Here is a 25,379-nt window from a genome sequence, read left to right as displayed (position 1 = left end):
CCAAAACATATGTGTCTGGGCAGTTTACAAAAAACAAAATTACAGCAGAAAAAAATCTTACAATTTTACATTTTAAAACAATGTTAAAACAGTATATTTAATTAAAAGCTTGGGTGAATGTGTTTTAAAAGATTTTTTTTAAAAAGTTGTCAAAAATGGGGAGGCTCTTATTTCAGCAGGGAGTGCATTCCAAAACTTCGGGGCAGCAGCGGAGAAGGCTTGTCCCCAAGTAGCCACCAGACAAGCTGGTGGCAACCGCAGACGGGCCTCTCCTGATGATCTCAATGGGTGGTGGGGTTCATGATGAAGAAGATGTTCGCTTAAATGACCAGGACCCAAGCTGTTTAGTGCTCTATAGAGTATAAGCAGCACCTTGTATTTTACCTGGAAATTATCGGCAGCCAGTGTTTCAATATGGGAGTAATATGGTCTGTCCCAGATGACCCAGAGACCAACCTGGCTGCCACATTCTGAACCAGCTGTAGTTTCCAGGATACATACAAAGGCAGCCCCACATAGAGTGTATTGCAGTAATCCAGTCTGGAGGTTACCAGCATATGTACCACTGTCCTAAGGTCGTTTATCAAACAGACTCTGCTGGTGTATTAGCCAAAGCTGATTGAAGGCACTTCTGGCCACTAATGGTGTGCACGGAACCGCGGTACTCCCGTTCACAGCCAGGTGGGGGGCTCTTTAAGGGCAGGGGAGGGTGCACTTACCCCTCCCTCTCCTTTTTCCCCACCAGTGCTCCTTTTTCGAAAAGCATTTGGGGCGGCAGCTTTCGTCAGCCTTTAGAATGGCCTGCGAACCGGTCCGTGCACATCACTACTGGCCACTGCCTCAACCTGGGACACCAGGGAGAGGCTTCGATCCAGAAGCACCCCCAAACTGCATTCCTGTTCCTTCTGGGGAAGTGTGACCCCACTCAGAATTGGCAGATCAAACTCATCTCCCAAGTTTCGACCCCGCACAATGTGTACCTCCGTCTTACCTGGATTCAGTCTCAGTTTCTTATCCCTCATCCAGCCCATCACGGCCTCCAGGCAGGCATTTAGGGAGGTTATGCCCTCTCCCAATGATGTTGACATGGAGAAATAGATTTGGGTGTCATCAGCAGATTTTGAAGAACAGTCTCCAAGGGACACCATCTGGAACCTGCTTGCAAGACAGGAGTGGAACCACTGCAAAGCAGTGACTCCCCACCCCCTCAGATGCTCCAGAAGGATACTGCAGAACCCCAGATACTCCAGAACCCTGCTAACCTGGCAAAGAGGCACCTTTTAACGTGGTGATTCTCTTTATTTAGCGGGGGAGAGTAACTGGCCCTATCCACCCTCAGCACAGTACTTCCAGTGACTGTTAAAAGCTGGTGTCTATCTTGTGTTTCTTTTTAGATTGTGAGCTCTTTGGGGACAGGGTTCCATCTTATTTGTTTGTTATTTCTCTGTGTAAACTGCCCTGAGCAATTTTTGGAAGGGTGGCATAAAAATCAAATAATAATAATAATAATAAAATTCAGCCATCCCAGGTCCTTGGGAAGGACTCAATGTCTGGATAAAACAAACCAGTCAATAACACCTGTCTGACTGTGTTAATAATAATAAAAAAAAATATATGGTTGATAGTACTGAAAGCCACCGAGAGGTCCAAGGGACCAACAGAGTCACACTCCCTCTGCCAATTCCCAATTGGAGATCATCCATCAGGCCAACCAAGGGAGTCTCCACCCCATAGCCTTCCCAAAAGCCAGTCTGAAATGGGTCTTGATAATCGGTTTCTTCCATGACTGTCCGGAGCTAGGAGGCCACCACCCACTCAATTACCTTGCCCAGCCACGGAAGGTTGGAGACAGGCCTGTAGTTACTCAGCTCTGAGGGATCCAAGGCAGGCTTCAAAAGTGGTCTAATAATTGTCTCCTTAAGACAAGGAGACATCCTGCCCTCCCTCAGGAAAGCATTTATAATCTCTACCAGGCCTTCTACAACAGCCCCCTGCCAGATAGTATAAGCCATGTCAGGCAAGGGTCAAGAGAACAGGTAGTAGGCTGCATGGCTCCAAGCAGCTCATCCACATCCTCAGGAGTCTCAAAACTGGAACTGATCCAACCTAACCACACAAGAGGAGTCAGTGGTCATCTCCACATCAGACACTGAAGTAATTGTGGAGACTGAGTCCAAGTCGGCCTGAATACAAGAGATTTCCCCCACTCAAATAATTCATTAAACATGTCACAGCAGGTAATAGATGGTTCCAGATTCTGATTTAAGGGAGATGGGGCACATACTAGCCCTCTCACAACCCTGAACAACCCCTTGGACGTGAACTTGATGCAATACAGGCAGAAAAGAATCATTTCCTTGCCGTACGTATTGCCTGAGCATAGATCTTAAAATGTGCTCCATATTGCAATCGGTTGGATTTGAGTTGTCTTTCTCCACTTGCACTCCAGTTGTCTACCTTGCCACTTCAGCCCCTGTAGTTCTTCTGTATACTAAGCGGCCAGTTTTGAAGCGGGTCATAGAGGACGCTTAGGAGCAATCATGTCTACTGCCCTGGTGAGTTTGCTGTTCCAGTTCTCCACCAGGGCATCATCAGGATCACTGTGTCGTGAAGTTAAGGGGGCACAGGAGTGAGTAGCCAAAAAAAGGTTCTACCTTTTTATAAGCTTCAAAATTGTATTGCTTATAAATATGACATCTATTGAGCTAATAACTCAAAACTTAGCATGTGTGACTCACAAATGTGGGCAGTTTCAAAGTGCCCTCTGTATGGACAAGATGGGGTATCTTTGCTGGTGCCAGGCACTCCATCCTCCCCATCTTGATTTAGGCCCCAAAGACCAAAGACAAAAATGGCAAATACTCAATACTCGGCAAATATTTCAGCAAATACTTTTGGAGAACCATCATGCAGTAAGTGCCATGAACTGTCGCAGCTACACTTTGTAAATCCCCATCAGATTCCATGGGAATCTGATGGTTTTGCAGTCAATACCAGTTGCTCTCCATTTATTTGGAGGTCTAAATCCAGTTTCAATACCAGTTGCATGGGAGCAACAGCAGGAGAGAGGACATGCACATACCCCTTGCCTGTGGGCTCCCCAGAGGCATCTGGTGGGCCACAGTGTGAAATGATGCTGGACTAGATTGGCCTTGGGCCTGATCAGCAGGGCTGTTCTTATGTAATGTGGATACATGGAGGGTAAGTTGTAAGCAAGCACAACTGGTGACATTGCACAACAACATTACTGATCACATGGCACATCTGTTATCAGCCATAGCTTCCAATTTCCTGGCTTTGTGGATCTTGAACCAAATGCGATAGTCTTCACTCTGGTGTTAAACTGACAGGTTTTTCAACCATCAAACGATACTGTGCCAACAAGCCCCAATTCAAGCAAAGCAAACCAATTTTCTCCTGTGCGTGGGCCTCCCTTCGACACTGGCCTCTCACCGGAGCAGAGCAGGCTGCTTTTCTTGAGCTGTAAATGTATGCCGGCTTTCGTGACTGACTCTGCTACACTTGGCAGTATCCAACCCCTTTTAACCACCACCTCCTCCTCCTCCTCCTCCTGTCCTCCCCTTTCTCAGTAACCTAGTGTGTTCCTCAATGCAAGTTCAGCCCCCATGCCTACTTGCTGGTGCACCTCTCCCCCTCTTACTGGGAGACACAGGTTTCTCCGGAGGTGGAGGGGACTCGTTTAGGAGTGGAAGACAGCATTGTTGGAACTAAAAGGAGGAAAGAAGGAAGGAATCATTTAGCTTTCTTTCAGAGCTCAAAATAATTCATTTGTGGCAGCTATGGCTGGATTCTCAGCTCTTGGAATACTTTTTCTTTTTCAACTTTTGGCCTCATCCTCAGCTCAGGTAAGTTTCTTTCTTTCTTTCTTTCTTTCTTGAGAGCTTTTACCTCTGCAGCACTGTGCACTGGTTTGCAACAGCTTCATCTTCTGGAATTAACAGCTTCATCTTGCAAAAAAAAAAGTATTGCTTTTAACACTTATGAATATGGGTACTTAAAACTACGGTCTTATGCACAATTATCTGGGAGTCAATCCTATTTAAATCAACAGGGCTTCCTTCTGTGCAAACATGGAAAGGATCAGGCAGTAAGCACAGAAGCCTTAAAATCTGCATTATTTCCCTCTTTGTACAAAAATCAGGTTAGTTAAAGGGAGGGCTTGTTCCCTCAGCTGATGCTTATGAACAGGGTGATGAGCCTAAGTATTTCAGTGGTTATGAATATGCAGCTAGACAATGGTAGTTTTGCTGGGTTACTCTTATGTAGGTCTTTAGAGTGGCAGTTCAATGTCACAAAACAGCTGCATCCACTGAAAACCTTCACAACCCAATTTTCTCTCTTCAGGTCTTCTTTTTGCTATGAAATAAGAAGCAAAAAGGTTGACTTGGAAGAGACTGTTTTCTTTAATGTGACAGCATTAGGGCTTGCACTGAACAAAAACCTCACTGTTCCCTATACTCAGTCTCTTCAGAGGTGTGGGTTTAGGTCCCCCCTCCCTTTCCCATTAGTTGGTTCATTTCACTTTGAACTCAAATGTAAGAGGAAACAATCTTAAACCATGCAGCCAGTGAGGATTAGTTCTATTCCTAACAAGCACCCCTGCAAGGAGTATTAATGAGTGAATACTGGAAAGATTGTAATGATTGTCTTTCATGTTACTAAAGGGAGACGTTTTCTGCAGCCAGGTTCAGGAATCTGAAGTCGCTCCTCAACGGTCTTCAGCAAACCTTGCTGTACAATGAAACCTTTGTTGCCTGCAGCCCTGCTGCAAGTTATCCTCTGGGGCCTTTTTCCACATAGAAAAACATTTATAGCATTTTCCCCCCTTAAAGCAGAAAACCCAAACACAGCATGCATTCACAGAGCTGTTCCATCCACCTAGAAGTTTGCCTCGACATTCCTCATAGGAAATTAACCACGTACCTCACTTTCTTCTACTCCTTGGTCTTCTAAAAGAGGACACTTAGCACATTATTGTAACTTTAGCTGTGCCTCCCCCCTTTCCTTCCCCTCTTCACTATTAGAAGGTGATTTGTAGTCTGTAAAACAGCACAACTCAGAGGCAATTCAAAATGTGCAGTTAAGATAACTGGGATTTAAGAGTACTACACTTCTGCACTGCATGTTTCTGTTTTGTTTTAGAAAGCAGAGACATCTCATTGTGGGGGTAGGGGGCAGAAATGGGGTTAGAAGTCCTTGTAGCTGCAGAACCACACACCACACATCTGTCTGAAAGTATGTGGACAGACAGGTAATAATGATATTTTTTAAAGATGGTATTCAAGTAGTACAGTGGTTGCCAGCCTTGGGTCCCCAAAGGCCATTGTGGCTAGGCATGATAAGGAGTTGTAGTCCAACCACATATAGGGACCCAAAGTTGGGAACCCCCGGCATAGTGGATTGCAAGTTTTGCTTCCAGTGGGGGAGCCTGAAGTTCAAATCCCAGCTCAGCTATAAAGCTCAACTGGTGATTCAGGATAAGTGATTGTCTATTTAGCCGATGTCTAATGGCAGTTGTAGCTAGGATGAAACGGAGGTACCCCCATTATATCAGCTCCAGCTTCTCTGAGGAAGAGTGGTATGTTCTAGCTGGTTGGGCAGTATGTGGCATGGTTTTTTCCTATTTCTGTAGCAAAAGGCAGAGGGGAGGACACTCAGTGAGAGGTCTGGCTTTGGGGAGGCAATCTTGTTATATGGCATATCAGCTTATTAGAAGTGTATATTTCCCAAATGAGTTGTTATATAGGGATAGCTTGGGGGGGAAACCCAAAATGAAGAAACAGGGCCCAAAAAAGACTGGAGGTGGGTTTCCTTAGAATCTGAGCACTCCCTAGTATCTTCAGTAAATCTCCTCTGGATCTAGGGTTCTCTTGGAGCTCAGCTTAGAAAGAGAGAGACTTGAAAGTCCCTATTTGTCTGTGAAATGTTGGGTCTATCTTTGTATATTTCTTTACTTTTCTTCTCCCATGCTTTCCAGAGACCAGGACCACGAGGCCCTCCTGGACCGCGAGGCCCCCCAGGATCGTCTGGCAAGGATGGCATAGATGTAAGTACTAGGCAGCCCAGTTTTGGCCTAAGCCAGGAGTTGAGAGGGGTGGAGCATTGGTTGGGATAATTTAATAGGATGGCTAGAATGATTGACACTTGTAGAAAGAAGGCCCAACCTCCAGCTCGGTGTGGGGAACCCAGGAACTATGATATTATGATATAGAACTTGGCTTATTCAGTTTCCCTTCATGATCCTTTCAGTATGGAGCCAATTATGGTTTACAGAAGGCACACTCAAACTTGACTCCGTTTTTAGCCTACATGCCATAAGGAATTTTGAGAGTTTGTGTTCTGATACCCATGAATGAAGTCGTGATCTGTCAGGGCCATATTCTGTTATCTTAAAACTTGTTCACTTGAAAGTATTTTGTTACACTTTTCAGTGTCATTTTTTGGCTTAGCTGAGGACTTCCCGAGCCTTGAACAAGGCTTGGATTGGGACTCCAGGACTGACCTGGAGTGTCTAGGAACTGGCATCTCCAGTGATTCTTGAACCTCCTGGAAGTTTTAATGGGTTGATAATGTGAAAAATATGTGGGGAGCGAGGGAGGGAGATCTCCAGGGATAGCTGCAGTCAGAGCTGGGCTTGGATGGGCCTGGAATAAAAGTCATCTGGCAAACAGGTAGCAGGTTCCAGGTGAGCTCTCAGTCAAGGACTCTGGTTCAGTAACGTAGTTATGCTGGGTAACAAAGGGTATTTGGACACCAAATTCATGGGTCAACCACAGGTTCTCACTGCTCTCCCAATGAACGTTTGCTCTATGATTGCTTTTTTTAAAAAAAGAACTAAAGGCCTTTTTATTTACTCGGGCTTTTACCTCCTGGAGGCTGCCAAGTCTCTTGGTGTTCTTGCTTCAGTTCTTTTTAATTGTTTATTGGCATTTTATGGTTTTAATGTTTAATTGATTTTAAGGTTTTAAATGTAACTTTTATGGAATGTTATTGTAGTTTAACTTTTGTAAACTGCCTTGAGAAGCATTATGAAAGGCGGTATAAAATTGGACAATAAATAAATAAAAACAAATAAGTCTACTTTGAATCAGAACCAAACCTCTCTAGAATTCAGGCCCAGGACAAAATGGTCCTGCTGGGGGCCCTGGAAAGTGAACCTTTGTGACTGGGCAGCATCGAGCTTGGATTTCCTATATATCGAGTAAAAATGAGGAGGCCACGAATACGATGGGCAAGTATATAAAAGCTCTGAATTTGTGGAGAGGATCTTGTTATAAGGCATCATGTTTGATGAGCTGTGATGTAGGGATAGCTTGAGAAAAACCAGAATGAAGGGGAAACTGGGTTCAATAAAGAGTTGTAATCGCATCCCCTTTCCCCACACCTACCAAAATGAGGGAACAGGAAGGGAGGGCATGCAGCAAGCATTGGCCTCAAGATTCGGGCCTGGACATTATCACAGGCATGCATGGCAGTGACCAAGTGTTCTGGCAAGCATGGGGAAATACAGTTCCTGTGATTCCCTTTGTCAGCACTGTAATAAGTTTTCATAGAGCATCCATTGATGCTGGGGTGCATGGGAACTATTTCCAAGTACATATGTTCACTAGGGATGTGCACGAACTTGTTCGGAGGCCCTTTTACGGGTCTCCAAACAGGTTCAAACATCCGGCAGTTTGGGAGGTTCAGACTGGGCGGGGGGGGGATAACTTTAAGGCAGTGGATGGTGCACTCCCCCCCCCCACCTGGCCTGGCCGCATTTCCCCTGCCAGCGCTCACTTAAAAACCAGTCCGGTAGGGCAGCAGTGTACCTCCCTGCCTCCAAACTGGAAGTGACTGGAAGTAGCATGTCGTGCGCATGCACATGGTTTACTTCCGGTCCAAGGAGTGGACGGGGCAGCAGGGAGGTACACTGCCATCCCACCGGACCGGTTTTTAAGTGAGCGTCCCTAATGTTCACTGCAGTGTCCAGGCCTGAATCCTGAGACCTACAGTAACTGTAAGCCCAAGGTGGATGGCAGTATCCCACCTCCCATCTCTTATAAAACAACAAGGGCACGGAGCCACAATTTATCTAAGGTAGTGTTCATATTATGGAACGTTATGCCATTTTGCAGCAGACAAAATCTCTGCTGACTTCCCAACATCTAGTTAAAATGTGGTTGTTCCAGAAAGTGTTCTCTTGCTGGCATTCTTCTTGCTGGGATTCATGGTGAAGTTTTCTTGAGTGTATTTTGCACTGGTTGTGTTTTGGTTTTGTGTTGTGATTTTAGGATTTAAATGTTTTAGTATTAGTCTTTACCTATATTTAGTATTAGTCTTTACACAGAAGGGCTTTTACCCTTGCTTGTTGTCATGCCCTTCCCTCTGCTGTGTTGGAAGGCAAATACAGAAAGATCCCAATTGCAGAGAGACATTTGTCCCTGTGACATGGGGGAGGTAGAAACCACAGAACATGAACTCTTCTTTTGCCCCTTTTACAGAGACATTCGAGCCAAGCTTATATTTCCACTGCTTTGCAAGTACCCTGGCCACCCAAACCATGTCTACACCCGGTTGCTGTTCTCAGATGGAGACCTGGCCTTCACATTTAACACTGCCAAGTTCTGTGTGGCAGTGTGTAGGATCTGCTGGGTTGTGACTACCAGGCCATTCTCTTGCATCAGCTCTGCATAGTTTTAAACTGCTGGCTTTTTTAGTGTTCCTATTTAGATGCCTTATTTTATATAGCCCATTTTAGCCACCACTTTTTGATCATTTTGATCAGGAGCACACACTCCCCCTCCTTCTTGCCCACATGTGAGTCAGACAAATTCTACTTCCAATTGTAGTTACAAATTAAGATCAGCTGTGACATCCGAATCAAACGACCTTTTTATTCTAATCAAAGTGCTTGAAATAAACTGCAATTTGAAACTTAGTTCAAACCTTGGATTCAGATTGCAGTTTATTTTAAGCACTTTGGTTAGAATAAGCCAAGACTGGTTGATGACTAATCTTGGTTTGTTTCTAACTGTCCTCGGACACAAAATTTCTTCCAAATTGTATGTGGGCAGAGGAGGATGGCGTCTACCACTGGTATGTCTGGTGGCGACTCGGAACCGGGCCTTTTCTGTAGCTGCTCCTGGCCTATGGAATGCACTCCTGGCAGATATCTGCAGTTTGGGCTCACTGTCGGCCTTTAAGAGAGCCAATTTGTTTGGCCTGGCCTTCCAAGGCTTGTAAAGTGTTGTTGTTTTAAAAAGTATTTTATTTGGTTTTTAAAAGTTTTAATCATTTTTTAATTGTTTTTATATTGTTTTTAGCATTGTGTTTGAATTGTGGGTTTTATGTCTTTTTAAAAAAAAGTTGTTGATGGGGCGGTTTATAAATGAGATGGATGGATGGATGCTCTTGAGGTTAAGGAATATCACATAGAAGCAATTTTTAACCATGGTCCTGGGTAACAACTGAACCCACCCATACTGAAGGTTTTTCCAAGCATTTTATACCAGTTGCAGTTTCTAAACAAGAATCCCAACATGTCTAAAGCAGGTGAAGAGTACAAATCTTTTCGTATCAGTTGTCACTGCTGTGGATCTTTGAGGCAATCCTTTTGTTTTTGGAAGGGTGGAAGACATCTGGCTTCCTTAGCTTCTCTTCATGTGGAACTGTCTCTCTCTGACGCCATCCCCTTTCTGAACTGTACAAAACCTTAAAGAGCCAGCCTTCTGGCTTTAGAGCCTGGTACTTAGTTGCCTCTGTGTGGCGTTGAGGAGCCTTTCTTGCCAGACTCATGATCTGTGTTGAGGAGTGAGCATGTGGGGGTGAGGCTGTTGCCAGTGCTCTCTAAGGTGTGCACATGTGCGTATGTGCATACGCAGGTTTTTAGATGTCCATTCAGCTAACTTTAGATCCTGCTCAGGTTGCATCAGGAAGGCCCCACTCTGAATACACATGTGCATACACTGCCTTGATATTGCCACTCAGAACGAAATGCATTCTGTGCATGATGCAAAAAAAATTAAAGGGATCACTGGTTGCCACTCCCTTAGTGGGATCCGGTTCAAAGGCTGCCATCTCCAGGGGCTTGGGGAGGGGTCCTGGTGGTTAAGCTGAGGCTTGAAGTACAGGGCCAGTGATTCCTCAGTCTGTGCCACCAGTCCCTCGCCTTTGGTGTCCATGTCTGGTTTCTTTCTGGAAGTCATGAAGAGGTTCGTTGATGGTTCATGAAGAGGATCGCTGGTCTTGCAGTAGCAAGCTTGAACTGTCTCCTTTACTTCTGCCCTGGTTTGTATTTGGATGGGAGAATATGTGTGACTGAGGTCTGCTGTAGGATATTGCTCTTAGGGGATGGGGCTCAGCAGTAAAGCATCTGCTTATATGTAAAGGTCCAGGGCTTACTGCCAGGCACCTCCAGGTAGAGCTGGGAGAGACTCTTACCTATAACCTTGGAGATCCATTGCTAGACAATATTGAGCTAGATGGACCATTGATCTGACTTAGTAGAAGGCAGCTTCCTACGTTCCTATGACATCCGTTTTGCTCTGTTCCCTTAGCATGAACTTGCACTATTCATTTTCTTTTAACGGGAAAAACTCACCACAGGGTGAGAAAACATTGACTTTTCTCCACGCTTGGTTGTTCCTGGAGAGGGAGGAATATATCCCCATTCAGCTAAATACAGATTCAACCATGGAATTTCTTCCACTGAAAATATAATGCTGCCTCTTTCATGCTGTATTTTTGCTTCAGCACATGGTGGCACATTTGTTGCCTCCCATTTTGGAAACCTTAGAGTTGTTTTCATTGGCAAATTGCATAAAAGCACAATTCCTAGATAAAAGCACAGAGAACTTTTTCTGTAAGTCTCCAAGTGCATAGTAAAATACTTACAGCCCTCTAGCACATAGTCTGATATAATGGGAAATCTTGGTGTATTTATATTGGGAGGGACACTCTGGAGTATGAAAATATGGCTGCTGCATGGAGACCAGGAGCACACAGTATTTAATTTTTACTTTCTTTCCTTACATGTTTAGGGAGAACCTGGTCCACCCGGCTTACCTGGTCCACCAGTAAGTATTGACTTCACTTGTTTTGCCCAAGATGGGCGAGTCCAACATGGAATGAGTAGAAGTACCTTTACATGCAAAGGAGGCACAGGAATGTGGGATGGAGGGCGAACACAAAAGACAGAGGAACATACTTGTCTGGGAAATAAAATCTGCCAAGATGGCTTCCAGTTGCAGAGGATTTCTGTGGAATGGCCACTGAGGAGACCGCTCTAGGAGGAAATGCAACACACAGTACTTTCTCCCCACTGAACTGAAGGCCCTGCTGCCTGTTGAGGGGTGTGAGGAGAAACTTTAAAGTCCACACACAACAGAGTATGCTCTGCTGGTGGTGAAGTTCAACCCACAAGATTATCTGGGTCTGAAACTTTAGGATGTGTTCAAAAAAACCAAATAATTTATTAAGATACTAAACATCACATAGAGAGAGAGAGAGAGAGAGAGAGAGAGAGAGAGAGAGAGATTGAACAATATACACAAACGGGCACTAGCCTGCAACAACTGAACTGTTCTGTCTTAACTGACTAAGAGAGACCTATTGACATAACTCATTATGCCTCTGGTGGCCAGAAGAGGTTACTGCAGTGCTAAGAGCGATGCTTTATAATTCTAACACTGCCTCCTCTCTTCCTCCGGCTCTACTACAGCCATGAGCATTGGCTGCTGGCAGTGTTCCAGGAGCGGAGGAGCCAAATGATAGGTCAATGCAAGTCAATGGGTTTGGATTGCCGAAGATTCTGGGAAGGCCTAGTTGAAAGGGCCAATATCCAGGAAGTGAATCCACCTGGGTAGCCATGCAGCTATAACTTGTACACACGGAGTCCCCAAGGAGAAAATGAGTCTCTTGTAGTGGCAAAGTGACAGTGGTGGTGGCCCATGGCTAGATTACTTGGTGCCCCCACCACCATCACTCAGCTTCCTACCCATCCGCCACTGGCGGCTGTGATCCACCCTCACTGCCAACTGCTTGCTTCACTTTGCTGACCATGATTCAGTATAATAATGCCACCACCCTGGTGCCTGATATCACTGGAATGGGCTCACACTGGGGTGGCGACATCATTAAACCATGTTGCACCTGGCAAAGAGAGGCACAATGGTGGTAGGTGGCGACAAAAGCCAGCATGTGCCAAAAGGTGGGGGAGGGGGGGTTAAGGGCGGGTCTATAAGTTATCTTATTGGCTGAAATTACCTATTCGGATAGGCATGGCTTAATGAAGAATATAACATCATATACTGTTAAATTTGTAGATCTGAGTGAATTTCTTAAAAGTATTAATGTGGTATGTCAACATTTACGTTATATCTCTGTGACTGTTATAGTAACAATGCCTGCCTATTTATCTGGTTTAGGGACCTAAAGGGGCACTGGGGAAACCAGGGAAGGCAGGAGATGCAGGTTTACCTGGCCTTCCAGGAGTGGATGTAAGTATTAAAGATTGCTGTTCTGGATTTCTTCTTCCCATTTGTGAAAGCATTTCCCAGCATGCTTTGTTGCATGCTAATACTGTTTTCATGAATTATGTGTATGTCAGTAATTGGATTATGTCTAGAACATGCATTGATTTTTAACCTGTGTGTCCCTGATGCCTGGACCAGTTTGAACCAAATTTGATACAATTGTAGGGACACCTCAACAGCATAGTTTGTGATGATGTCATTCACCCCAATCCAAGATGACAGGTGCATGAAAGTATGAGGCATAAGTGGGCTAACCTGTGAACCACCTAACTGATTTGGACCAAATTTAGTACAGTCATCACGGCACATAACATAAGGACACCTCAGTGGCAAAGTTTGTGATTATGTCACCTAGTGTAGGCAAGCTGAAAACATGGGGAAATGAAGCACAAAGGAATGGGACCAAAGTTGGATAGAATACTGTGGAAAATCCAGAGGATGATCAATGTGGAGACAGGATCTGTTGCAGGTCATGGACCAAGTGATCCATCCAAAGAAAAGCCGGAGCAAGGATGCCATGGGAAGAAGGCAGAAAGCTAAAGCTGGATAGGAAATTTCATAGGATAGGAGGAAAAAACAGGTTGGCAGGTGGGGTGCCTGGATAAGACAAGCCATGCCAGCTTAGAAAGGACCACTGGCCAGCCTAGGGAGTTTGTGGTGAAACCATAATAGCACATGAGAAGATATTGCTGCCCATTTTTCTTCCCTTGTGCTGCCTTGAGTGGCTCGCCACCAGGGGGGTGATCCAAAAGACCAGGAGGCTCCTAGCCAATCCCAAAAGAAGACATAGTTTTGAGAGTCCATATCCAACAGGAAACTAAATATTTTGGACTCTTTCTGAAAAGTTCTAGATGGCAATTCTTAGACCTATAGATTTCCAACCCTGTTTTATCTGATTTCTTGCCTTCCCTTTTCTTTTATCAGGGTTTGACAGGAATTGATGGCCCCCCTGGGCCAAATGGGCCACCAGGAGACAGAGTAAGTACAAGCAGTTTAGCACCTTGCTGGTGTTAACACCTCGCACCTTGAGAGAAGGAGGAGTGAGTCACTGTATCATCCGTGCCCATATGCTCATCGACTGAAGTAGAATCCTTATAATCACCTGGAGCCTATTGCACAGATAGTCAACCCATGACAAGGGTGGTACATGTTGCTCCGGCAATGAGGATCTGTGGCAGGAGGAGGGTCAACACATGAACCTAGCTATGGCATTGGCCTCCCTGTGGGGGTAAACCTGCGTCAGAGCTGTGCTACATCAGACTGCAGCTGGGCCTCTCATGACTGAATGGTGTTTCATACAAAAGCATTCCAAGCACATGGAAAACCAGCCTATTAGGGAGACGGCTAGCCTAGAATATTTTCCCCTGTCAGGCTAATTTTCTGTATGGAGGGGATGAGCTAGTTCAGACATCATAAAAAACCACAGTTAAGCCTGATTCTGCATAACATCCCCAAGACTAAAGGGCAGTGTTCCCTGTCACAGGGATTCCCAGATGCTGTTGACTGCATCTCCTATAATCTCCAGCCAAAGGCCGTTGCGGCTGTGGATTATGGGAGTTGTAGTCGACAACATCCAGGAATCCCTGCAACATGGAGCACTGCTCGGAAGTGTGTACTGTGCTTCCATGCCACACAAGCATCTCCTGGTGTAGGTTAAAATAAACCAAAATCAGTCATGATGTCCAAACTGATTGATCTCTGTTTATTCTAACCGACTTAGCTGATTCAGACATTTCACAGAACCTTGGTTAAAGCCAAGCTCCACATGTGCCCCACTCCCACCCCAGCACAATGGCCTATTTCCTTCATAAGTTAGGATAAGATAAGGTTGGTTGTGATGTCTGAACTGTCCAATCTTGGTTTATCCTAGCCTCCATCAGAAGTAGACGCTCACACAGGCATGAAAGAGGGCAAATTTGGAATATCATTAAGAACCAGGCTTAACTGTGAATCTCCATTGCATCTGTACCAGCCCACTGTTTTGTATGGAAGAACAAACAATTGTGAAAGACTCCACCTGAAGTCTGTAGCCCTCCTGTTTAAGGGAGAACTAGGCAAGTGAGAACTAAGCTCCCATCAAGGAGTTCAGCAAATCAGAGAAACAGAGTTGTCTTAATGGGTTACTTCAGTTACCCTCACATTGACTGAGCAAATTCACATACAGTTGTTAACAGAAAGGCCAGATGTCTAGACACGCTAAATAACTGTGTCTTAGAATATTTGGTCATGGAACCAACCAGAGAGAAAGTGACCTTGGACTTAATGCTGAGTGGTGCCCAGGATCTGGTGTGTGATGTCAGAGTTGTAGAACCATTGGGGAGCAGTAACCATAGTGTAATGCAATTCAGCTTTCATGAGGACCTTGTTGCTTATGGATCCGGCATTCGTGGTTTTGCATATCTGCAGTCAGGTAACTGGCACCCAACCTTGGTATACGTGAGGAAAAACAGGCAAAAAGGGGGTTAAATATGCTGATCGAAGGTACCTTGAAAAGACCGCAGAGGTCTTTTCTGGTCACCATGTGCATTAGAGCCATTTTGTGGTTCATTTTGTCAAAAAATGGGGAGGTCCAGAAATTGCAATTTTTTTCACTTCCAAAAAACAAATTTTGGCACTTTGGCAGGGGAGGGCATTGCTGAAGTGGTGGAGGCCCATGGACGGGCACTTTATATCAAGTTTCCCCTTTTTGTTTTTGGCCCATTTTTACCACTGTTTCCCAGCCTCCAGGAATTGAACTCCCACAATTACATTGCCCTCAGTGATCCAGTATTTGCAGCTTCCTTATAGCAGCAATGTTGGGAAGTGGAACCTCCATGAATAATAAGTTTTCCCTGCATATGCAAGTGGAGAATTGCCAAGGAAGTCCAACACAGATGCATTGGACTTTAGTAGAGGAAACTTCTCAAAAATGAGGGGACTGGTTAAAAGGAAGCTGAAAGGGAAATTCACATCACTCCAAAAAGCATAGAACCTATTTAAAACCACAATAATAGAAGCTCAGTTGGAATTTATACCAAGAAAGAGAATAGATACCTCAAAGTTCAGGAGGATACCAACATGGCTAGCAAGTAGAGTCAGGTAAGCTATAAAAGGGAAGAAGAATTTCTTCAGAAAATGGAAGTTCTGCCCAAATGAAGAGAACAGAAAGGAACATAAACTCTGGCAGAAGAAATGCAAGGAGACGAGGGATGCAAAAATGAGAATTTGAGAAGCATATAGCTAGAAGTGCCAAAAAGAATAACAAAAACTTCTTTAAATATATCAGAAGCAGAAAACCTGCCAGGGAAATGGTTGGACCCTTACTGTAGATGATGAGGGTGTGAAAGGGATTCTTAAGGAGGATAAGGAGTTTGCAGCGGAGAAACTGAATAAGTCTTCACAGCAAAGGATACTGACCATATATCCATTCCAGAACTGAGCTGCTCAGGTTTGTAGGCTGAAGAACTAGGCCAATCTGAGGTGATAAGAGAGTGAGGCGGGTCTCATGATCCGTGTGACCCGCTTTGGCCGGGTTTACGAGGAGAGCGGGCTAAGCCCGCTTTTCCCGCAGACAAGCAGGGCGGGAGGCCTGGGCGGCCGGATTGGCCGCCCACACGATTCCCGGCTCTGTGACGGAGCCGGCAGGGGCTGGGGAGTTCAAGGGCTGCGTGGCCCCCAGAAGCTCCAGTATGTCCTGCATGAGCGCACAGGGCATACTGGAGAGACCCCTGGAGCCGGGATGCAGCTTTTCAACTCCCCTCCAGGGGCTACTCGCGATTTTGAAAATCGGGTTTGTGGAGCACTTGCTCTGCAAACCTGGTTTAAGGGGAGGGGCACTTAGGCAGGTTAACCGCCTGCGAGCCCGGTGGCTCACATGGTCAGCCGAAATCGGGCTAGGCTGATCGTCAGAATAGCCTCAGTATGTTCTAAAACTGTCCCGAGAAACTAAAAACTAACAAATCACCATGGCCAGATGGCATCCACCCAAGAGTTCTGAAGGAACTCAAATGTGAAATTGCTGATCTCCTAGCAAAAATATGTTAACTTGTCCCTACAGTTAGACTCTGTACCAGGGAACTGGAAAGTAACCAATATAACTCCGATTTTCAAAAAGGGATCCAGGGGGGATTTGGGAAATTGCAGGCTGGTTAACTTAACTTCTGTGTTGGGTAAATTGCTAAAAACCATTTTTAAAGACATTATTGTTAACCATATAGAAGAACAGACCTTGCTGAAGGAGAACCAGCATGGCTTCTGCAACGGCAAATCTTGCCTCACTAACTGTCTGGAGTTCTTTGAGAGTGTCATGTGGATAAAGGTGATCCGGTTGACGTAGTATACTTGGACTTCCAAAAAGCTTGTGACAAAGTTCCCCACCAAAGGCTCTTGAGTAGACTTAGCAGTCATGGGATAGGTTGATGTGTGGATTGGTAACTAGCTGTAGGTCAAGAAACAGAGGATAGGAATAAATGGACAGTTTTCACATCGGAGGGAAGTAAGACGTGGGATACCCCAGGCATCATTACTGGGACCAGTGCTCTTTAACTTGTTCATAAATGATCCAGAAGTTTTGACAAGCAGCAAAGTGGCCAAATTTGCAGATGACACTGAACTAGTGAAATCCAAAACAGATTGTGAGGAGCTCCAAACGGATCCCTCCAAACTAGGTGAGTGGGCGGCAAAATGGCAAATGTGGTTCAATGTAAGCAATTGTAAAGTGATGCATATTGGGGCAAAAAGCCCCAACTTCACAAATACGCTGATGGGGTTGATGGAGTTGTTGGTGATTGACTAAGAGATAGATCTTGGGGTCATGGTGGACAGCTTGTTGAAAGTGCCAACTTAGTGAGGGGCAGCTGTGGGGGGGGAAGACAAATTCTGTGCTAGGGATCATTAGGAAGGGGATTGAAAATACAAATGCTAATATTATAATGCCCTTATACAAATCTATGGTGTGGCCACATTTGGAGTACTGTGTACATTTCTGGTCACCTGTATCTTAAGGAGGACATTGTAGACCTGGAAAAGGTGCAGAAGAGGGCAACCAAAATGACCAGGGGCCTCTTTCACAATACTAAAACCAGGAGTCATTCCATGAAGGTGAAGGCTAGCAAACATAGGACCAACAAAAGGAAGTCCTTTTTCCACACAGCACATAATTAATCTATGGAATTCTCTGCCACGGGATGTGGTGAGGGCCACCAGCTTGGACAAATTCATGGAGAACAGGTCTATCAGTGGCTTCTAGTCTGGTGGTTCTAGGCCATCTCCAGCCTCAGAAGCAAGATGCCTCTAAATACCTGTTGCAGGGTAGCAAGAGCAGGAGAGAGGGTCTGCTCTTACATCTTGCCTGTGGGCTTCTCAGAGGCATCTGGTGGGCCACTGTGTGAAACAGGATGTTGGGCTAGATAGGCCTTGGGCCTGATCAAGCAGGACTGTCCTTATGGCATACATGGAGTTGCCCTATTTTATCAACAACCCTGAAATACAACCACTTATCCAGGGCTACCCAATGAGTGTTATGAGTTGAACAAGGATTTGAACTCAGGTTGGTGGTCCAAATTGAGCACTACACTGATTCACCTGCCTCATTTATGTATCCAGGAATTGTAGCTTCCCAGTCTGAAAAACAGTTGAGACAGGTTGTGAGGGACAGCTGAAGAAACCTAGCTTTTGGAAGCATACATTGCTATTGGACAGGAAATTCAATTATAAGTTTTCAGCATAAATTCAGCCTCATGGTGTCACTGACCTTAGAATTCAGTCAGCTTCTCTAATAGGAGTGTGTCTATAGCAGAGAAGGAATGAACAGTAATGACCTTCTGTGTATGTAAGAGTTCAGCTCGGAGCTTTGTGAGGAATCTGTAGTTTGATTTAATAAGAAATCACTGAACATATAAAGCTGCCTTCATTGATCCACCTATTATTATTATTATTATTATTATTATTATTATTATTAATTTCTTGTTTACACAGTCAGATAGGTGTTATTGACTGGTTTGTTTTATCCAGACATTGAGTCCTTCCCAAGGACCTGGGATGGCTGAATTTTATTGTCAATGTTGTTGCTGTTATAGATATCATTGTAGAATATAGGCTGTTCCCAGTAAAGTTGCTTTTTGTAATTGGCTGGTGGTGATTTCTGTGGCCCCTATGGTGTTGAGGTGCTCTTCAAGGTCTTTTGGAAATGCACCCAGGGCGCCAATGACCACTGGGATTATTTGGGTCTTTTTCTGCCACAGCCTTTCAATTTCAATTTGAAGATCTTTGTATTTGGTGATTTTTTTCTATTTCTTTTTCTTCTATTCTGCTATCCCCTGGTATTGCTATGTCGATTATTTTCACTTGTTTTTCTTTCTTCTCGACTACAGTTATATCTGGTGTATTGTGTGGCAGATGTTTGTCTGTTTGTAGTCGGAAGTCCCATAATATTTTTACATCTTCATTTTCTTCAACTTTTTCAGTTTTGTGGTCCCACCAATTTTTGGTTACAGGTAGCTTGTATTTTTTGCAGATGTTCCAGTGTATCATCCCTGCTACCTTGTCATGCCTTTGTTTGTAGTTAGTCTGTGCGATCTTTTTACAACAGCTGATTAGGTGGTCCACTGTTTCATCTGCTTCTTTACAAAGGCGGTTTGTTGTTGATTTTTCTACTTTTGCTTTTATTGCATTTGTTCTTAGTGCCTGTTCTTGTGCAGCCAGTATTAAACCCTCTCTTTCTTTCTTCAAGTTGCCATTCTTAAGCCATTGCCAGGTCTTGGTGATGTCTGATTTTCCACTTACATTGTGCAAATATTGACCATGCAGTGGCTTATTTTTCCATTTTTCTGCTCGGTTCTTGACTTGTTCTTTCTTGTAGGCCTGCTTTATTTCATTGGTGTTTAATAGTTTCTCATTATTGACCATTTGAAGTGCATCTTCTTCACTGTCCTTGATATATTCTTCAAGGCCTCTTTTCTCCTCCTCTACTGTTTGATGGACTTGCAGCATTCCTCTTCCACCTGAGCTGCGTGGGAGGTATAGCCCATTATTATTATTATTATTATTATTATTATTATTATTATTATTATTAACATTTATATTCCACTCTTCCTCCAAGAAGCTCAGAGCAGTGCACTACATACTTAAGTTTCTCTTTCACAACAACCCTGTGAAGTAGGTTAGGCTGAGAGAGAAGTGACTGGCCCAGAGTCACCCAGCTAGTATCATGGCTGAATGGGGATTTGAACTCAGGTCTCCCCAGTCCTAATCCAGCACTCTGACCACTACACCACGCTGGCACCTAGGTCAGTATCATCTTTTTTTCAGAGGTAGAGCTACAATAAGGTGGATGGGTCTGAAAAACCTGTGGTGCCCTGCCTCCGGGGCTGCCTCACTTGCCCTCTACATCTCTTCCATTGCTGGCCAGCTCCCTGGCTGCCTTGGTGCCTACCACCATGCTGTTCTCCCTGGTGGATGGCCATACTACCCATCCTTAGCCTGGCGGTAGTGTTCCTACAACCCGCTGCTGTTTCCCAGCCACTCAGGGTCAGAGCCGACTGGGGTGTGGGCAGTAGGAGATTTCGTCTGCCACCCCTGTCATGCCTCCAGCATTGTTACCACTGGGGTAGAGGAGAGCCCACCCTCCACCACGAGAAGGCTGTCTACTGGGACACCCATGCCCTTCCTAAGCCACTGTCTTGTTTTTGTTTTCTGTTTTCTATGTAATCTGTTTTAAGAACATTTGTTGAAAAAAGGTATATAGGTGGTGGTGGTAGTAGTAGTAGTAATAGTGTCACCTTAAGTGGTGCAGCAAGGAAATGCTTGACTAATAGGCAGAAGGTTGCTGGTTCGAATCCCTGCCGGTACTATATCGGGCAGCAACAATATAGGAAGATGCTGAAAGGCATCATCTCATTCTGCACGGGAGGAAGATGCTGAAAGGCATCATCTCATTCTGCGCATCATCTCATTTTGTGTGGGAGGAAGCAATGGCAAATCCCTCCTCTATTCTACCAAAGAAAACCACAGGGCTCTGTGGGCGCCAGGAGTCAAAATCGACTTGAAGGCACACTTTACCTTAGTAGTAGTAGTATCATCGCCTACATGGACCTGCAGTGACGCTCTGGGGTTTCCAACAGAGGTCTTTTCCAGCCCCATCTAGAGCTGTCAGGGATTGAACTTGGGACCTTCTGCATGCAAAGGAAGTGCTCTTCTACTGAGCTACAGCCAGGCCCGGCTCAAAGAACAAGCAGTCTATGCCTTTGCATGGAGCCCTTTGAAGTCTAGCTGAAGTCTGGTGTTTATATTATAACGTGAAAGAAACAAATAAGAGAGCCCACAAAAGAAGCCCATTGCCAATTCACACAGACTGTCTGGGTCAATTTACATCCGAAGTGCTGCTAATAGTTTACTTCTCAAATGTAAATAGACAAACAAAAGACCATGGGTTCTTCTGAATACCTGGCTGGCACTCAGCAAAATGGGATCATGCATGGGGTCAGTTATTATCTATATTAGTAAAGTCCTTCCCCCCCCCCCCCAACCCCCATAATTTTCTCTTGCCAATGTGGCCACCTAATGGCACAGTGGGGAAGCAGCCTGCCTAGAGAGCAGGAAGCTGTTGGTTCGAATTCCCGCTGGTGTGTTTCCCAGACTATGGGAAACACCTATATCGGGCAGCCGCGATATAGGAAGATGCTGAAAGGCATCCTCTCATACTGTGTGGGAGATGGCAATGGTAAACCCCTCCTGTATTCTACCAAGAAAAACACATGGCTCTGTGGTCGCCAGGAGTCAACACTGACTCAATGGCACAATCTTTTTTTCTTCTCTTGCCAATGCCATATCAGATTTTAGAGTATTCAACATATTACTGTTAGGGCATTTTTCACACAGCAGGCTTTACCGGGAGTTTACTGTGAATTTGAAGCTGCATCAAAAAAACCAATGCAAGAAGTGGATTTTTTTAACCCCAGATATAAATCAGGATACACTCTAACATGCAGAGAAAAACCCAAATTGTGTGTGAAGTGCTCCCTGATAGCTCACAGGGACTTTGGGGTAAATCTGGCTGTGAACACCTACCCTCAGTTCCAGAGGAAATGCAAGCTAAATGCCCTGTGTGGAAAATGCCCTGGTGAAATATATGACCCCAGAAGAAATCAATCTGATAAAGCATATGTTTATATTCAATAAAAGTCAGGTGGCATATTCGCTGCTGTGCATCCTTTTGCATGCACCAAGAGACCTAAAAAATGTGTGACTGTTTATAAGCTACTTCCCCCCTGTCCTGAGTGAGTAGGGGGAGTGCATAGGAACATAGGAAGCTGCCATATACTGAGTCAGACCATAGGTCCATCTCGCTCCGTATTGTCTACTCAGACTGTCAGTAGCTTCTCCAAGGTTGCAGGCAGGAATCTCTCTCAGCCCTATCTTGGAGATGCCAGGGAAGGAACTTGGAGCCTAGATGCGCTTCGCAGAGTGGCTCCATCCCCTAAGGGGAATATCTTACAGCGCTCACACTTCTAGTCTCCCTTTCGTATGCAACCAGGGCGGATCCTGCTTAGTTAAGGGGACAAGTCATGCTTGCTACCACAAGACCAGCTCTCTTCCCAGTTTGGCTTGGAGACAACACAACAGTTTAGCACCACCCCAGAACAAAGGAGCAGCTCACAGCCCATGTGGAGGGAGGAGGAAGCACAGAATGATGCCCCAAGCACTGCAGCACAGAGTAAGTGTAACAGTAAAGGTGAAGTGTGCCATCAAGATGGTGTCGACTCCTGGTGACCACAGAGCCCTATGGTTGTCTTTAGGAGGTGTATTAATATATGCACTTTCCTTTTTATTTCCTCATATATATTTTTCGCATGGCATAGCGGTTAAAGCAGGGCTGCACAACGTGGGCCCTCCCACTGTTTTTGGACTACACTTTCCATCATCCCCAGCCACAGTGGCCAATAGTAAGGGATGATGGGAGTTGTAGCTCTCCTGCAGATGTTGTAGTCCAACATCTACAGGAAAACCAAAGTTGTGCAGTTGTTGGACTGGACAGGCCAAAGCAGGGGTGGAGCCACCATTGGGCCAATGGGTTCAAAGAAACCGGGCCGGTGGCTGCCCCGACATGCCCCCCCATCTGACATCACACGCGGGGGCGGTAGTTTGGCTCCCGAGTGGGGGCCACGTGGCCCCTTCGGGAGCTAAACAAAGGCTGGCGCTGTGAACGCAGCACCAGCCTAACCTGCAGGGAAGAGCCGCTCCTGGGCTGCGCTGCGAATGCAGCGCCAGCCTTCGTCTAACTGCCGGAGGGGCCGCATGGCCCCTTCAGCAGTTAAGCTGCTTTTGAACTCGGGAGCCAGACCACCACCACCCCGCATCTGACGTCAGACACGGGGGCCTGGCTATTCCCTGCATCTGACATCAGGCGCAGGGGGCGGGGCTATCGGGGCGCCTGCCACGGCCGCACACAGGCCGCCGGCGGGCTGGCTACGCCCCTGGGCCAAAGTTCAAATCCTTATTTGGCCATAAAAATTCACCGAGTGACTGTGCCAGTCACTATCTCTTGGGCTGACTGAGAGAAACTTAAGGGGGTTGTTGTGAACCATGTATGCTGCCATATACAATGCTCTGGGCTCCTGGAAGAAGAGGATATTTTAGACTGTTGATCATAATTTGTGAAAAGGGCATACATTTTTCTGGGCAGAGGGGAATTGAGCTTGCAGTGGAATAAAAGACCCACCTAATTTCATTCTTTGCAAAGAGTTGCAAACTGCAAAGCTGAAAATGAAACATTTTCTCCCCTGTCTCATCTGAAAGACAAGTTTTTGTGATCTGATTTTCTATAGGAATGTGCACTAAGTGTGTTGGTGGGTCTGTTTCGAGGCACCGAAACCCTTGGAGCTGGCCCTGGAGCAAGCAAGTGCTTTAAAAGGAGGAAGGCAGGTCTTATCTGCTCCTCCATGGCCTTACCTGGTCCTCCATGGCCCTTCCATTGCCCCAGCATGGTGCTGTTGGGATTAAATGCCCCACGCGTGGCTGCAGGGCTGCTCCCAGCAGTCTGTGGGTGACGTTGGCACGGAAATGGCATCTGAGCATGTGTGGACACCATCTTAATTGGTCAGCATAGTGTTGCTGGCCACTCATGGTGGTGTCTGTGCATGCTCAGAGGCCATTTCCATGCCGTCACCCGCAGACTGCTGGGAGCAGCCCTGCAGCCACGCGTGGGGCATTTAATCCCAACAGCGCCATGCTGGACCAAGGGGGCCATGGAGGGCCAGGTAAGACCTCCCAGATGTGCCTGAAATGCTTTGTGCACATCTCTAATCTTATACTTGCATCAAAATAAGATTTTACAAAATGGATCGTAGGAAATTGTTTTAAAACCTGCTTTTTCCCCAGTGGAAGAGCATCTGCATGCTTGCCGGTCCCAGATTCACTCCCTGGCAGCATCTGCAGGGTAGGGAACAACCTTTGTTTGAAAAACCCTTGAGAGTTGCTGCCAATCGGAGTAGACCCTACTGAGCTAGAGGGACCAGCTCGGTAAAAGGCCGCTTCCTGTGCAGCTGTGGGCCAAGGCTGTCAAGGTGAGTGTGGCTATGGAGGCTGCCGCCTGCTGTTCCTGACTCTTTACACAACCTGCCCAAGGGGGGCAGTGCCAGCTCAAGGGGTTGTGGGTACCCTTGGCCAAAATAGTTTGCCGTGCCCTGGTATTGGCCCCTCCCCTTGCATCTGACAGACACAGGGGGTGGGGCCCCTGCCAGGAGAGGGCTCATTGGATACCTCTCCCATCCCTCCCAGACGGCATTTCATTGAAATGTTGGCTGCGGAGAAAGGTGCACACTCCCAGCCAGTGAACCCCTCGGCTGGGTGCGGAAGGGGATAAGGTGGCGCCCTGGCTGTGGGTATGCTCCGGTTCTTTTCGGCACCCATTAACCCTCGACACCCTTGGCCAGGGCCATTTTGGCCACTGCCTTAAACCAGCCCTGAAAGGGTAGTTGTAGCAAAGCCCACCCCCCTGCCCCTATTTTCAGCAGCTTCTGTGGTGCCCCATAAATTTGAGGATCTCACTTTGCAGTAGGCCCCAAAATCCCTTTGTCCAGCCCTTGTTACAGCCCCACCCCACTGACTGAAATTGGAATTCTACTAACTAGCCAACACTGCACAGAGCATCTGTGCGGCGCTTGGGGGCCAGCTGTTTCACCCTCCCCCTTCCTCCTGCCCCGGTCTCTCCTCTCTTCCCCTTCCCTCCATCCCGTGCTCTCCAGCCCTCCTCTCCTCCCGTTTCTCCCCACACACAGAGCTGCGGCAGGCAGCCAAGACAGGGCCCCGCCGCCGTTTTTCCTCTCCCCCGTCCATCTGCCGCTGCTTTTCTCTCCCCGCACCCACAGCCCACCGCCGCCTTTCTCTCCCCCGCCTCCGCCTTTCTCTTCCCTCGCCCGTGGCCCGCCTCCGCCTTTCTGTCCCCCCTCTTCAGCCGGCCGGCCACCACCGGCACTTTCCTCCCCCTCTCCTCTTCAGTGCTCACTTCAGAACTATCACAGTGTGTTGCGAGAGTTCCGCCACCAAATCCTGGGCACGCATGTCCCAAGAGAATTAAATATATAGATTCTCTGTGACCCAGTGAAGGGTACCACAGTTGGTAGCGTTGGTAAGTACTTGTAGCTCTGCCTCTGGGGAATGACAAGCAAGGTAAATTACCCTAAATCAGGGATTCCCAACCTTGGCCACCAGATGTTGTTGGACTTCAGTTCCCATGGCCAAAGGCCAATGTGATTGGGGATGATAGGAGTTGTAGTCTAACGACATCTGGGAGCCCAAGGATGAGAACCTCAGAACTAGCATTCGGTTTTTAAGTGCAGCTGGGTTAGGAAGTTTTGTGTTTATTTA

General features: G+C 46.2%; 1 protein-coding gene across 1 annotated transcript in view; it reads left to right on the top strand.

Annotated features, from left to right (window-relative positions):
- The first annotated feature begins 3,466 nt into the window (after positions 1 to 3,466).
- COL9A3 (collagen type IX alpha 3 chain) overlaps positions 3,467 to 25,379 on the top strand; it is an 86,515-nt gene continuing 64,602 nt past the window's right edge. The window contains exons 1-5 of the mRNA XM_053247042.1: positions 3,467 to 3,866; positions 5,999 to 6,067; positions 11,043 to 11,078; positions 12,429 to 12,500; positions 13,461 to 13,514. Of these exons, the coding sequence (XP_053103017.1) occupies positions 3,801 to 3,866; positions 5,999 to 6,067; positions 11,043 to 11,078; positions 12,429 to 12,500; positions 13,461 to 13,514 (297 nt within the window). The 5' untranslated portion in view covers positions 3,467 to 3,800. The remainder of the gene's footprint in view (positions 3,867 to 5,998; positions 6,068 to 11,042; positions 11,079 to 12,428; positions 12,501 to 13,460; positions 13,515 to 25,379) is intronic.

This window comes from Hemicordylus capensis, chromosome 4, assembly GCF_027244095.1.
Source record: "Hemicordylus capensis ecotype Gifberg chromosome 4, rHemCap1.1.pri, whole genome shotgun sequence".
Classification (NCBI taxonomy): domain Eukaryota; kingdom Metazoa; phylum Chordata; class Lepidosauria; order Squamata; family Cordylidae; genus Hemicordylus; species Hemicordylus capensis.
This window is presented reverse-complemented; position numbering and strand designations above follow the sequence as displayed.